Consider the following 14,839-nt stretch of genomic DNA (forward strand, 5'->3'; position numbering starts at 1 on the left):
CAGTCCCGGGGGGTCAGAAGCCCCGAGTCAGTGTCACTGGGCTGCATCTGGGTGTTGGCAGGTGCTCCTGCTGGGGGGCTCCCGCTGCGGGGCTCAGTCTCCTGGGCTTTTGGAGCCGCCAGAGCCACGGCCCCCACGCTTCTTGGCTCGTGGCCCCTTCTTCCACCTGGCCCGGCGTCCTCCAGTCCCTGCTCTGTCTCCTCTGCTCCATCCCGTAAGGACGCCGGGGACTTCGCTCGCGCCCACCCGGATATTCCAGGAGGTCTCCCCGTCTCTAGACCTTGATTCAATCGCAGGGGCAGAGTCACTTTTTGTGTAGAAGATGATGTACACAGGTTCCAGGGGTTAGGACCTGGATGTCCTTGGGAGACAACACTCGGCTTACCCAGCCGGTGTGCCCTGGGCCGGTCACCTACGCGTCTGAGCCTCAGCGTCCCCAAGGGTAAAAGGCAGTCTGTGGTGTTGCCTTCGGGAGCTGTCATGAGGAGTCCACGAGCCGTGGTTAACGGTCTGCTAGAGCACAGAGCGTGGTGGAAGTCTCTGGAGCTACCCTTAATACTGGTGTTTCGGCACAGGAGTGCCCAGGCTGGGTGGGGGGAGGGGAGCTCAGCAGCCCTCAGGCTCCAGGAATCCCTTGCAGAAGGGGTTCCTCCGTTTACCCCCTGTCCTCAGCTTATATTGTGCACGGGAAGTGTCTGGGAAATTTTAAATGCTACTGAGGCCTAGTCATTGCCCACCCCCACCCCCACCCCCCACCGTCTTCTGCTCTGGGTGGGGTCCTGGTGTTGGGATCCTCAGAGGCTCCTGTGATTCTAACACAGCCGTGGTTCCGCCCCTGTTTTTGTGCTCAGGCTGGGCCACTGCACGTGGCTGCTGCTTCGCTGCCTGCGTGTGTCCCTGGGCTCCTCGGACTACCTGGGGGTCTCGTTGGCTCGAGTCGAAGGTGCTGCCTTTTCAGCGACTGGGCCTCCATCACACATCAAGGTGCCAGATGCGATGGTCTCTGAGCATCTTGTGTGTCCCGGTGCTGCAACACCATGAGGTGATGGGCTTTGTGAAGCAAGGGCTTGCCCTGCCCACCCCTGACTGCCCAACTGGGGTCTCCTGGGCTCCCCACCGTAAACCCGGGGGCTGGGCTGGCATGACCACTTCCCGGCAGAGAGGGGCCACGTGCCCTTTCCGGAGTCACGATGCGTGTGGGCCTGGCGGGCCTGGAACCCAGGGCTCTTGACGCGCGTTGGGCAGCGAGTGGCCAGTTTGTCTTCTAGTCAGACTATTCTGGAATTGGTTGAAAGGTGGGGCCGCTGGCGGCTGGGGGCTCCCCAGGATGCTTCTGGTCAGGGTGTGTCGACGTAGGAAACAGCCTAAAGGGTACTCCCGCGAAACGGCTCTAAGTAATTTCACACTTCTTTCTAGAATGTGCCTAGCTGTCTCACGGGAGCAGGGAGATTGGTGAGACTCCTCCCTGTGTCTCCAAACTGGGACACAGTTTCGTTTCACTTGAAGCACAGAAACAGTAGATGCTGGGCTGTGCGGTGTCCATGCTTGTGCTGCTGGTGCTGGGAGACGCTGGGATGTTCCAGAGCCTTCCTGGAGGGGAGGTAGGGGCCCGGCCAGGGCTTCAAAGGGTGAGGAGGAGAGCAGGTGACCCAACCTGGCGTGCTGGGGAAGGGACAGGGATGGCAGCAGACAGAGAACACCTCAGGGGACGTGAGCCAGCCCTGCCCCCCCCCCCCCCCAAACAGCTCCAGCCCTCGGGGCCGCCCTGGCAGGTTCACCGCTGGGGGCTTAGCCAGCAGACGGGGCGTGTCTCCGTTCCGAGGGTCAGAAGCCCAGATACGGGTTATCAGCGGGGACGTGCTCCCTCTGAAGGCTGGAGGGGAGTCCTTCCTTGCCTCTTCCCAGTTTGTGGTGGCTCCTGGCGGCCCTCGGCTTACAGACACGTCCCTCCCACCCTCTGTCTTATGGAGCTTCTCCCTGCGTGTAGGTCTCTGTGTCTTGTCTCCCCTTTCATAAGGATACTGTCAAATTGGGTTAGGCCCCACCCTAATGACCTCAACTTAATCACATCTGCAAAGACCCTATTTCCAAATAAGGCCACATATAAAGGTAGCAGGGTGTAGAACTTGTATATTTTGGGGAGGGGAAGACACAGTTTAACCCACAATGGGCCTAGCACATGAGGCTGACATCTCTTCAGAGCCCTGATCCCTAGTCATTCTCCTGATAAACGTGTAAGAGCACGAGGCTTTGTTCCCCGCCTGTAGACATAAGATACGCAGGTGACCTGCTTAGGCACACAGCTGGCAGGTGGCAGAGCCAGGAGCCAATTCTGAGCCGGCTGGGGATCTTTCTGGAAAGGCCCGGGGCTCTCTCCTCAGGCCATGATAACCGCAGGGGTGCCCTATGCCAGGTGGTGAATAGGAAACCCACATTTCTCTTCGGACCATGGGGCACTTCCCAGGTTTGTGCAGACCCTGGGGCCCAGGAGAGGCTTGGAGTTTGCAGAGGTGTGGGGGAAAGAGTGGGGACAACCCGCAGGGGAAGGGCTTTGCTACACCAGGCGCCGCCTCCCGACTGTCCCTGGATTTCTCTGCCTCCCTCCTTTGAGTCCTCCGGGAACCGTCACGTTCGCTTTCCTTGGTTCCGTGGGCTCCTCGGTCATCAGGCCTGGGAATCCTGGTTGCAAGGCCCAGGCCGGGTTCCAGGAGGAGAGTGGTTCCCCACAGCCCCGCCGAGAGATGGGGCTTATTTTTAAACCTAAACAGATGGGGCGCCGTGAACCAAACACAGTCACGGCTTCCACATTCAAGGGACAGGTTAAAGACTGCCCTAGGACGTGAGATCGTGTGTGCGTGCATATGGATTTTAATTGAGAACTGTTGTACACACACCATTAATTTCAGGAGTGAGACACAGAGACTCCGTATTTTTACATGTCGTGAAATGATCACCAAAATGGAGTGCAGGGAACACCATCACCACACAGCTACAGTTTGTGCATGCGATGAGAATTTTCAAGGTTTAATTTCTTAGCCACTTTCAAACATACAACACAGTATTATTCTGTATCGTATCCCCAGGACTTACTTACCTTAAAACTAGAAGTCTGTACCTTTGACCACCTTCACCCATTTCGCTTACCCCACCGATCTGTTCGCTGTATCTCCGAGCTTTTTTTTGTTTTGTTTTTAACTTTTTTCAAACATTTTTTTTTTAATATTTGTTTATTTTTTGAGAGAGTGCAACAGGGGAGGGGCAGAGAGAGAGGGAGACATGGAATCTGAAGCAGGCTCCAGGCGCTGAGCCATCAGCACAGAGCCCGATGCAGGGCTCGAACCCATGAACTGTGAGATCATGACCTGAGGCGAAGTGGGAGGCCCAACCAACTGAGCCACCCAGGGGCCCCACCCGAGCTTGTTTTTTTGTTTTAGATTCCACACATAGGTGAGCTCATAAGGTACTTGTCTTTCTCTTCATTTAGCATAATGCCCTCCAGGTCCATCCTTGTTGTGGCAAAGGACAGGATTTCCTTCTTATTCTGGCTGAATACTACTCCATTGTGTGTGTGTGTGTGTGTGTGTGTGTGTGTGTGTGTGTGCGCGCGCGCGCAACACGCACACACACACACCTTTTCTTCACCCTCTTGTCCATCCATGGACACTTAGGTTGCTTCCATGTCTTGGCTGCTGTGGATAAGGCGGATATGAAAACGGTGTATTTGTACCGACTGTTTGGGTCCGTGCTTTCACTTCTTTAGGGTATATACCCAGAAACAGAATTGCTGGATCACATAGTAATTCTGGTTTTAACTGGCGGAGGAGACGCCATACTGTCCTCCAGAGTGGCCGCACCGGTTTGCTTTTCTACCAGTGCTCAAGGCTTCCTGTTTCTCTGCATCCTCTCTGGCACTTGCTGTCTCTTATCTTTTTCGTAACAGCCATTCAAACAGGTGTGAGGGGTCGCTCCCTGCGGTTTTGATTCCCTGATGATTGACGGCGAGCGCCTTTTCACGGTCCTGTGGTCCATCCACAGGTCTCCTTTGGAAAAATGTCTGTTCAGATGCTCTGCCCATTTAAACAGTTAGATTGTTTGGGTTTTCGCCATTAGATTGTAGGAGTTCTTTATATATTTTGGATTTTTGCCCCTTGTCAGATATATGACTTGTAAGTATTTTCTCCCACACAGGAGGTTGGCGTTTCCATTTTGTTGATGGTGTCCTTTGCTGTGCAGAAGCTTTTTGGTGTGATCTAGTCCCACTCATTTATTGTTGCCTGTGTTTGCCTTTGCTTTTGGGGCCAGATTTAAAAAATCATCGCCAAGACCAATGTCAAGGAGCCTTAACTTCTAGGAGTTTTATGATTACAGGTCATATGTCTTTAATTGCTTTTGAGTTAGTTTTTGTATATCATGTAAGAAAGTGGTCCAGTTGCATTGTTTTGCATGTGGCTCTCCAATTTTCCCAACACCATTTATTGAAGAGACTGTCCTTTCTCCGATGTATGTTCTTGCCTCCTTTGTTGTAAGTCAGTTGACTATGTGTGGGTTTATGTCTGGGTTCTCTGTTCTGTTTTTATGCCAGTACCAGACTGTTTTGATTGCTGTTGCCTTGTAATATAGTTTGAAATCAGGGAGCAGGATACGTCCAGATTTGTTCTTCTTTCTCAAGATTGCTTTGCTTATTCGGGGTCTTTTGTGGTTCCATCCAGATTTGAAGATTGTTCTATTTCTGTGAAAAATGCCACTGGGATGTTGACAGGGGATTGCATTGAATCTGTAGATTGCTCTGTGCAACTTGAGCAATATTAATTCTCCCCAACCATGAACACAGACTACCTTTCCATTATTTGTGCCTTCAAATTCTTTCATCAGTGTCTTAAGGTTTTCAAGGCACAGATCTTTCACCTCCTTGTTAAATCTATCCCAAGGTATTTGATTCTTTTAAATGGAAATACAGATGAGATTGTTTTCTTTTTTAGGTAGTTTGCCATTTATGTATAGAAACACTACAGCTTTCTGTGTATTGATTTTGCGTCCTACAAATTTGTTGAATTGTTGATTAGTTTTGAGAGTGATTTGGTGGAGTCCTTAAGGTTTTCTATGTATAATGTCATGTCGTCACACAAAGAGTGATAGTTTTACTTCTTCCTTTCCAGTTTGGGTGCCTTTTATTTTTCTCAGGTGCTGTGGTGAGGACTTCAATACTATGTTGAACAGAAGTGGTGAGAGTCAACATCCTTGTCTCATTTCTGATCTTAGAGGGAAAGCTTTTAGCTTTACACCATTATGATGTTAGCTGTGGGCTTGTCCTATGCGGCCTTTATTACGTTGAGGCGTGTTCCCTCTATACCCACTGTGTTGAGTTTTTATCGTAAGTGGATGTTGAATTTTGTCAAATGCTTTTTCTCCATCTGCTGAGATGATCATGTGTTTTTATCCTTCGTTTTATTCATGTGACGTATCACATCGTGGGTGCTGAAGGTGCCTGCCTCCCTGGAATCAGTGTACCCTCTTATGCTGTGTGATCCTTTTAATGCATTATTGAATTCAGTCTAACACTTTGTTGAGCAGATAATACTCTTTGAAAATTTTTTTTAATGTTTATTTTTGAGAGAGAGAGTAAGTGTGAGTTGGCGGGGGTGGGCAGAGAGAGAGAGGGAGACAGAGAATCCAAAGCAGGCCCCAGGCTCTGAGCTGTCAGCACGGAGCCCGACGCGGGGCTCGAACTCATGAACCGTGAGATCATGACCTCAGCCGAAGTCGGACGCTCAACCCGCTGAGCCACCCATGTGCCCCGATTTTATTTTACTTTTTAAAGGGTTTATTTTATTTATCAGAGAGTGAGCATGAGTGGGGAAAGGGCAGGGAGCGAGGGAGGGAGAATTGGAAGCAGGCTCCACGCTGTTAGTGCAGAGCCCAACATGGGGTTTGAACCCACGAACTGTGAGATCGTGACCTGAGCTGAAGTCAAGACGCTCCACCGACTGAGCCCCCGCCCCCCCCCCCGCCCCCCCCCCCCCCCCGCCCCCCGCCGCGCACATCTGACCTCCTTCAGCTCCGCGCCCTGGTGCCTCTGGCCTCCCTGGGCCATCTGGGGTCTGAGGCAGCGTTCTTGCCATGCAGCGCAGTCACCACTGGAACCCAGTGGCCTTTCCCGCGGGCGCTTTGAGCCCCGAAGCACCTGTGACTTCATCTCCCGTCCCTGTGTCAGGCACGGGCTCCACGTGCAACACAGGCTGTCCAGGCAGGTGGAGGGCCTCTGACCCTTAGGGTGACAGCCCTGATGGTCCAGATGAGGGGGTCGCGAGGTCACGGGAAGGGAAGAAGGGACTTGGGGGGCAGAGACTGGGGACAGGTGGGACTTAGGGACGGGCAGGAAGGGCCTCACGGAAGGGGATGCGGAGACTTGTTGGCTGCCTGGGGCCTGAGGGGCTGTTCCCTGGGCAAGGGGACACAGGGGACAAGTGTCCCGGCTGCAGTGAGTGGGAGGTGGGAGCGGTGGGGAGGCGGCGGCTGGGCTGGGCATGCGGGAGAAGGGAGAGTCTGGGTGCCCCTGGGCCCCAGGGCGTGGGAGCCACCTGGAGCATGACGAGTGTCAGCACCGCGCCAGGAAGGCACAGCCGGCTGCACCCTTCACCTCCGTGCCGCCCAGCGCTGGACCGGGCCGGGTCCGGCCAAGGCCGAGTTGCAGGCCTCAGAAGGACTCTGAAGGCTGGGGATGGAGAGCCTGGCAAATGGAGGCAGGGCCCAGCGATGGGGAAATGCTCGCCGTGGTAGTTCCTACCGTTCCTCGTGGGCGTCTGTCGAGTTCATTCCTCCCTCGTATCCTCGTGGCAACTGGGAGGTGGGGAAGTGTCGTCTTGTGTCACAGGCGAGGGGCCTGGGGACCAGAGAGGTTCAGGGGCTTCCGCGTGGCACGGCACAGCCCAGCGGTGGGACCGGGGCCGTGGTGCCTGGGGCGGGTGTAGGGGGACGCATGGGGCTGGTGACTTCGGTTCACAGCGGGGCCAGTGTCTGTCCGTCTGTCCTCCAGGTGAGCGGGCAGTGCGTACCAACTTCCCCCACACATCCCGTGAGGCCCAGCGCCACCCTCCGCTTTCCCAGATGGAGAGCTCGTACGGTAACTGAGGCCCCGCGGTGTCGGGGGACCCGGGCACGGGTCCCCTGAGGCCAGGACAGGGCTCGCCCCTGGGCCTCTTGTGCAGCCTCAGGAAGCGGCACAGCTGTGCCCGCCCTGCCCTCGGGGTGAGGGGGGCTGCTCTGTGCCAGCACCCGGGGCCGCGTGGCTCTGAACCTCTCCCCCTCCTCAGGAGCCTCAGAGCCCTCTGTAACCGGGTGGGGAGGGGCAGCCCGTCAGCAGGAAGGCTCCCGCTTCCCCGAGCTGACCGGCCGTGCCTTTGCACATCCTTTTAGCCTCCGGATGTGCTCTGCCCCTGCCAGGGGGCTCCTGGCAGCCAGGTGAGCACCTCCGGTGCCCGGATCTGGTGTCGCTTTATCCCCTATGCCCTGTGTCCTCCCATGGGGGCCGGATCGCCCGCTGTTCTGTCACTCGTCGATCCGCAAATGTCAGAGGAGCACACGCTCCGTGACGGCGAGCACCACACCTGGGCTCGTGGGGACCGCCCTCTGGGGAGGGACACAACTAACCGAGCATGCGGGAAACTTGAAGGCACAGGTGATGGGGGCCCCCGGGATCCTGTCTTTCCTGCCTAGCTGGTCCCAGCTCGCGAGGGCAGGGCTGGGGTCCCGGGCGCAGGAGACATCTGAACAGCTGGTGGCTGCCGCGTCACCTCAGTAACTGGCAGCAGGCAGAAAGTGTCCGTGACGTTTGATCATCCCTGTACCCGAGCTCTCCCCACAGGGCCTGGAATCCTAAAAACGGGTCACTTAAAATAACGGTGGCGTGTGGAGATCGTGAAAAACACAGACGGTACCAAACGTTGTCCAGTGAAACGTGATGCAGCTGAAGCCTTCCTGGGGCTTTTCCAGCTGCGTCCCTCCAGAGACCGCCTCTCGTCTGTCCGGCCGCCCCACACGTGGTCCTCGCAGCCACCCTGACGGGCCCCCCTCTGCCCACAGGTCTCCGTGCTGGTCCTCTTTGCCCTGGCCTTCCTCACCTGCGTCGTCTTCCTGGTCGTCTACAAGGTGTACAAATATGACCGTGCCTGCCCCGACGGCTTCGTCCTCAAGGTAAGGCCCCGCCCCCGGCCCCCCACCCCCCACCCCCCACCCCCCACCCCGTGCCTTCTCCGAGGGACACAGCCCTGCTCTGGCCTCGGGTGGCCTGCGATGGGGCCCCTGTGGAAGGGAGCAGGGGAGGGGGGCAGAGGGGCAGGGGGAGAAGGCAGGGTGGAGTTGTAAACAAGGACCTGTGCGGGGGTGGGGGGGGGGGCGTGCGCAGAGGCCCAGAGGGAAGGGGAGCAGAGCTGGGCACGCCCCACCTCCCGCCCGTGCCTGTCCTTGTCCCTCCGGCGCCTGCTTGGCCAGCTCTCCACGCTGGCGGAAATGCCTGCTCTGCTGATGCGACGCGGCCTTGTTCCAGAAAGCCTGAAATGGCACAGAAGGTCACACAGGGGAGGAGTGGAGAAGATGGAGGGGAGGGGGGAAGGCAGGAGGAGGGAAGACGTACTCCCAGTGGACTTGCTCCCAGTTCCCACGGCGCGGCATCTGGCCCCCCACCCCGACCCCCCACGTTTGGTTCTGACCTCTCGAGAGCCAGCGTGAAGGGAAAAGCTACCGTTTCCAGGGGCCGGTGCTGCCGAAATCAAAGCCGGAGAAGCCTGTGCTGAGCACGTGCACGGACAGGCTTGGTCTGTCGCGTCACCGGGTGGCTTTGCTTTGGGTCTCGCGGCTGTGAGGGACGCAGAAGGCTCGCACGGGGCAGCAGGCTCAACAGACCTCACGCTTCCCGGCATGTCGCCCGTGCCTGGTGCTCTGACCCTGCGGCCCTCCCCCGGCCGGCAGGTATGCATTTTGTGCGTGCCACGTGCGGTGGCTGCCGCTGGTATTCCGGGTGCAGCACAGCCGGGGCCCATCGGGTAGAGACCCCCACCTTTGGGAAGCTCCCTGTCCTCCTCAAAAGACGTGTGGAATCAGTTGTATTCTGAGTTAGGGTATGAGCCCTGGAAAACCAAAGCGCAAGGCAGGGTCGGGCACTGCAGTTTCTGGAAGGGTGGTCAGGTTGCCTCTAGGAGGCCAGTGAGGGAGCTGCGTTGGGGACCCGGGGAACCCCCCCCCCCACCCCACCCTTTCAGCGGACCCATCCACACCCTGGGCCGGGCTATCTGGAAGCTCAGGAGGCACCACGGTTTAGAGGAGACCAGCCCAGAGGCCTTGGGGGGGCTTGGAGGAGGGCAGGGCTGGCCTTGACCGAGTACGTACGTCAGCAGACTCCGGAGGCCGGCCGGGCCAGACCAGGTGGGCTAGGGGAGCAGCAAACACGGTTGATGGCAGAACGCAGGCAGGGTCGGCCTGGAGGCAGCAGGGGATAAGCCAGCTGTGGCCAGTCTGTGCACCACCTCTGGTGCCAGGCAGAGGCCCCTGGAGTGGAGGGGGGTGGGGAGTGACAGGACGGCCACTCACACTCAGTGGCCCAGGGAGGCTGGAGGGTTGGCGAGAGGGCCCAGCAGGCTGCTGCAGGGAGCCTGGGAAGAGACTCGGCAGGGTGCTGGGGATGGAGAGGACACCCACGTGACAAGGCTGAAGAGTGACTCTGGGATGCAGGGGAGAGCCTGGTCCAGGGCTGGGTGACGCAGGGGGGGGGCCGAGGTCATGGAGAGGAAGCAGAGCAGATGTGGGCACGGTGCCCTGACGGGACCCACGTGTGCAGAGGACAGCTTCGTGGGACTAGACAGGCTGCTCACAAAGAACAGGGGCCAGCGGCTCCATCAGGAGGATGCAGGGTCCGCTTCTTGGCTCTTTCTCTGGGCCCGGGGCACGTGTCCTGCACGGAGGAGGAGGGTGCAGCCTGAAGCTGCCCCGCCCTCCCTGCAAGGCCAAGTTCTGCTGGCGCAGGCAGGTGGAGTCAGAGACGAAGGCCTGGTTCTGAGAGTCCTGGCAGGGAAGGGGGCAGGTGCCTGTGCGTTCAGAGGCCGGGCCGGGTGATCCTGGTGCCCAGCCGGCACCAAGTGAGTGTTCCGTAGCTGTGTCCCTTGGGACTTGGGCATCTTTCACTGGCGTTTCCATCTAATTGGGGGCAGATGTCCTTCCTGGAAGGACAGCTGGAGGGCTGGAGAACTGCTAGTCTGGGTCCAAGAGCCCTTGGCTGAAGCTGGAGGGGGGAGAAGTGCGATGCGTGCCGAAGTCCCCTCCCTGCCTTTCTGCCTGTTTTGCGATTGTACACGTCACACACAGACCTGACAGTTCATAGCGGTTTTCACACGGGGATTTCTGAATGCTCCCCAAAACCTGGGTAGGTACCAGTAGATCCCCGTTGTACCGGTGGTTAGATGCAGCACGGACACAATCTTCCTTGTGCCCCAAGGTCACCCCCCACGGGTTCTTCGTACATATTTATTCAGTGCTTCCTGTGGGGAGCCCTGCTGGGTGCTGGGCATGTGGTGCAGGACGGGAGGAGTCCAGGCCCTGCCCGTGGGGCCGGTGTTCCGGTGGGGAGACAAGTGGCGAGCAGACGGGCAGATACCCAGTACTAGGGCAGAGAGGCGGCCAGGGTGACTGTGCGTGCCCGGGGTCACCGCTTCCAGGTCACCTAGGGTGCAGACTGAATGAGGAGTCCATTTTGCCCGCGGTGGCGAGGGCCTGCTCCTGGACTGAGGCCACAGACTGGGCTGGGTCCTGCTGACCCCAGAGCCGGAGGGGGGCCCGTGGGAAGGGCTGATGGGCACGGGTGCCGCAGAGGTCCTGGCACAAAGCAGAGGGCAGGCACCTGCGCCGCGGGTGAGGGGAGGCTCCTTGTGGCCAAGCCTCCCCGCCAGAGTGTTCCGTCCTGACAGGTGGGCAGGGGTGGGGGCAGGTGCTAAGTTCCTGCCTTTTTCTTGAAACCGTGAAGCCGTCATAGGAATTTCACGGGAGGGTTTCCACGTACCGGGAAACTGCCCAGCCCTGCGTGTTGACGCAGACGGTCAGACACCCCCGTTCTCTCAGTGGAGTTCGTGCCCGAGGAACACTTGCCAGTGCTGACTGTGTGCCGAGGGCTGGAACACGCTTCCTCGGATTACCTCGTTGGTGTGACGGTCATTTCCCTTCATGGCTGAGAGATGAGGGGCAGGGCCCCCCTCAGGGGGACGTGTGGCTGTGATTCTGGCCTGATGGGGGCCGGGTCAGAACATACTGGGGAGCCCCTGGCCCCATGCTACTTCGGAACTGGGGTTCTCACCTGCCACCTGCCCACCGTGGTGCTTGCCCCGCATTTGCTTCCTGTGGCCCGCGTGCGGGCAGTGGCAGAACCGCCCGTCGTCCCTGGCCTGGTGCCCCGAAGGCAGGGCCACTCTCTCAGGCCTGGAGGCCCCGTCCTGGACCGGAGTGGAGTCCCACACTGCCCGGCGGGTGCTGGCGAGTGGCAGGGGGAGAGGACGGAGCGCAGGTGGCAGCACGGCTGGGGAGGGGGTGGCCGCCTGCCTTGCCGGACGGGGGTGGCTGCTTCCTGACGCCCAGATGTGGGCGTAGGTGAGCATGGACACATCCTGCCTTCTTGCCCGAGCTGCCCATCGCGGACCGCAGCCCTCACGACCACCTAGCATGCGGGGCCCCTCGGCCCCGTCTCGTAGACTTGGGGCGCCGAGGCTCAGAGCAGGAAGAACCGCGGTGAACTTGGCCTGCAGCATGGGCCGACTCTGAAGCCGCCGCCTGGCCCGACGGGCTGGACAGGCAGAGCGGGGTGTGGGGCACGCCGCAGTCCTTTGTCCTTCCTCTTCTGGAAATAGTCCTCCATGCTCCCGGAAGGTGGTTCTGATCCTTTGACCAGAGGAGGACTGTTCTCCACTCTCGGGGCAGGACCGGGTTGAGGGGAGAGCATGCGTTCATTCCGTCCCCTTTCCGCTGTCCGCGGCGGTCACTCGTCTCTGGGTTACCCAACAGGGAAGTACCCACGGCACCTGCCTGGCATGCAGGGTCCGTCCTGGGGAACAGAGGCGTGTGGACGTGTCGTCCACCCCTGCAAGACCCCAGTGCTGTCTGTACCCCTTCGCTGTCTTCCCAGACCCAGCAGTGATGAAACGGTAGCTCGTGGGCCGGGCACCGGACCAGGCACGACAGCCTCCATCCGTCAGCAGCCACACCAAGGAGGCCCCGACCTCGCTCCGCTGAGGGGCCAGACCCGCCACTTCTCGGTGTCGGAGGAGCACAGCCCGGGTCTCCTGAGTAAAGGCCCCGGGGAGGGGCACAGGGGCTAGTAGGTAGCGTAGGGCCCATGGCCCGGGCTCTGGCGTGTTCCTTTCAGCGATCCTGGTGCCTGGCACAGCTCCCGACCCTGCTGGACAGCCCACCCGAGGGAGAGCCGGCCCCCGGCCATCCTCGTCGTAGACACGAGGCCGGCATCCCAGGAGAGCCATCCGGGCGGAGAGGGACCCCGATCACGAGCGGCCGCTACGTCTGAGCGGCGGGAGCTTTTCTGTGACGGGGGCGTCATCCCTGCTCTCTCTGCACAAGTCGTGTGTGCTCTGCCCTGTATTGCCGTTTCTGGCACCGAGCAGGGGCCGGGCTGTGTGGAGCCGCCCACTGCGGAGGCCTCGGGGTTCAGAGGGCGACGTCACAGTGTGTCACCCACCTGTGAAGGTGCCGAAGGCGGAGCCGGTAGGGCAGGCAGGGCGCGGGGAGCCGAGCCGCGTTCCCGAGGCCTGTTGTGCGCCCGAGCTGGGGCTTGAGCTCTGGCTGAGCCAGACACTGCCGGGGCTCCGGGAAAAGAACGTTCTGCCCCACCGGCCCTGGGGCAGACTGTTTCACTTCCCACTCTTCTCGACTCGCGAGTCCAGCGGGTCACCTGTTGGTGGCCTCCCACGGCGACACCATGTGGGGCGCCAGGCACTCTGCTGTGCCTTCGCGTCTCTGGGTCTCACCTGCCCCAGCTGGAAAACGGGGCTAACGGCACCTGCCTCGCAGCGAGAGAACATGCATGGGAAGCGCCTGGCCAGCTGTCAGGTGCAGAGAGAAGGTCGGGAGGAGGGAGGAGGAAGCATGGGTGGTGGAACCCCAGTCCCGTTTTCTCTGCTGCCGGGGAAGTGGCAGGTGGGGGTTACATCTGCGGGCAGATCTCAAGGAGCAGCCTTCTTCACTTGCCGTTGGGTTTTAGAGACCGAGGAAGAGCTGGGCCCAGGCGGAGGCTCCCCTGGTGCATCCCGGGCCGGCACTCGTGTCTCCCAGCGCCCACGTCTGAGGTGCAGCAGCTGTGGCCGGCCGGCCTGGCGATGGCCCGAGGTGGCCAGAGATGATGTCATCAAAGATCCTGTCACCTTCTCCACTCGGTGCTCGCCCAGGAGAGGTGAACGGATGGTCTGCGCAGCTGGGCATCTTGCGAAGCCCCGGGAGTTAACTGGTCAGAGTGCCGTGGATGGTGCCTGGGCTTCAGATCTGGGCGGTGCACCCACCAGCGGGGCGGCCTTGGCCGAGACACCACGTGCAGCATGCGGAGCCTCAGAATCGTCTGGGGAGGTTTAAGGATACACAGGTGCTGAGTCAGACCCTTAGCGGTGGGCAGAGAGCCTGGGTCCTCAGACTCTTCCTGGTGAGTGGGGAGGTGGCCGAGGCCAGGCACCCGTCTTTGCTGTGGTCTCCCCTCACTGAGGAAGAGGCCGTGGCATTCGTGTATTGCTTTGGTTGCTCAGACACACAAGGTAACGTGGCTTCCACGAGGCGGGAGGTCCGTCTCTCTCACATGAAGGCTCCAGGCCGGGGGGAGGCGGTTCTGTGAGATCATCCTGGAGCCCCAATTCTGTCTTGTGCTGCCCTGCCAGCCCCCCCAGGGCATTCTCCGCCTCTGGGCAGTCGAAGCCAGCGAGAAAGGGCCGCGGGAGAGGTGGAGGGTGGGCATCCACGCCCGTCCCTCTGGCCTGACTGCCAGGAGCTGGGAAGCTTAGTCGTTAGCTCGGCACCAAGCGCCTGCTTGGCGCGGGAGAATGCGCCGTGGAAGCTGATCATCCGCAGCCCCGCCCACCTCGCTCGTGGGCCCGGTGAGCTGCACGTGTATGGTGTGCTCGGGCCACGTCAGCAGTGGTGGCCCAGTGGGCTGGGTCGGCTCCTGGACCCACCAGGAAAGGCAGCCTTGGGTGCAGGATCTCTCTGGGGTCCTGGACCTTTTACCAGCTGATGAGAGCTATGGACTGGACTCCCCCACCCCAGGCCCCCTCAGGGTTCCTTGGCCTGTAGGGACGAAGCCTCTTCCTTCCTGGACAGCTGCCTGGGATAGCCCCCCCCCCCCCCCCACCCCAACCCGCCGTGTTGCTGTCTGGGCTCCTGCTTTCTGGGTCACAAGGTCACACCAGCTCCCTGATGAGACTTCTAGCCCTTGTGTGGACGTCTGACCCCGGCCGTCCTTCCCAGTGCCCTCCTCACCCTGCTGGCACTGTCCTGTCTGTGAGGCCCATCTCCTCTGCCTTGAGGGCGTGCCCTCCTCCGACCCCCTCCTCTGGAGAAGGCCTGCCTACTAAAGATCCAGCTCCCAGGAGGTTTTCCTGACTTCCCTTCTTTTACTATCTGTGTTTCCAGCAGACAGGTCCAAAGTATTTTCTAGTAGATGTAAAGTAAATGACAACTAGTGGAAGGTCTTTAGCGAAGCAGGACAGCTCATCGTGCCCCTGCAGCCCAAGCCCCGCTGCGTCACGACCTCGCTAAAGATGTCTGTCCTGTCGCGGTGGGACCAGCGCACGCGGTGGGCTGGGCTGCGTTT

The 14,839-nt window shown here is 59.7% G+C and overlaps 1 protein-coding gene and 1 long non-coding RNA gene across 2 annotated transcripts in view; one reads left to right on the forward strand and one right to left on the reverse strand.

Moving 5' to 3' along the window:
- The window catches only part of NSG1 (neuronal vesicle trafficking associated 1), a 30,229-nt gene that overhangs the window by 13,922 nt on the left and 1,468 nt on the right, over window positions 1–14,839 (forward strand). The window contains exon 4 of the mRNA XM_058723107.1: window positions 8,080–8,190. Within this exon, the coding sequence (XP_058579090.1) occupies window positions 8,080–8,190 (111 nt within the window). The remainder of the gene's footprint in view (window positions 1–8,079; window positions 8,191–14,839) is intronic.
- LOC131507841 (uncharacterized) lies at window positions 8,372–14,362 on the reverse strand. Its single transcript, XR_009259742.1, has 3 exons — window positions 9,382–14,362; window positions 8,706–9,122; window positions 8,372–8,547 (listed from the first exon to the last, which is right to left on the reverse strand). It is a non-coding gene; the product is annotated as an uncharacterized LOC131507841 (long non-coding RNA).

This window comes from Neofelis nebulosa, chromosome 3 (genome assembly GCF_028018385.1).
Source record: "Neofelis nebulosa isolate mNeoNeb1 chromosome 3, mNeoNeb1.pri, whole genome shotgun sequence".
NCBI lineage: Eukaryota > Metazoa > Chordata > Mammalia > Carnivora > Felidae > Neofelis > Neofelis nebulosa.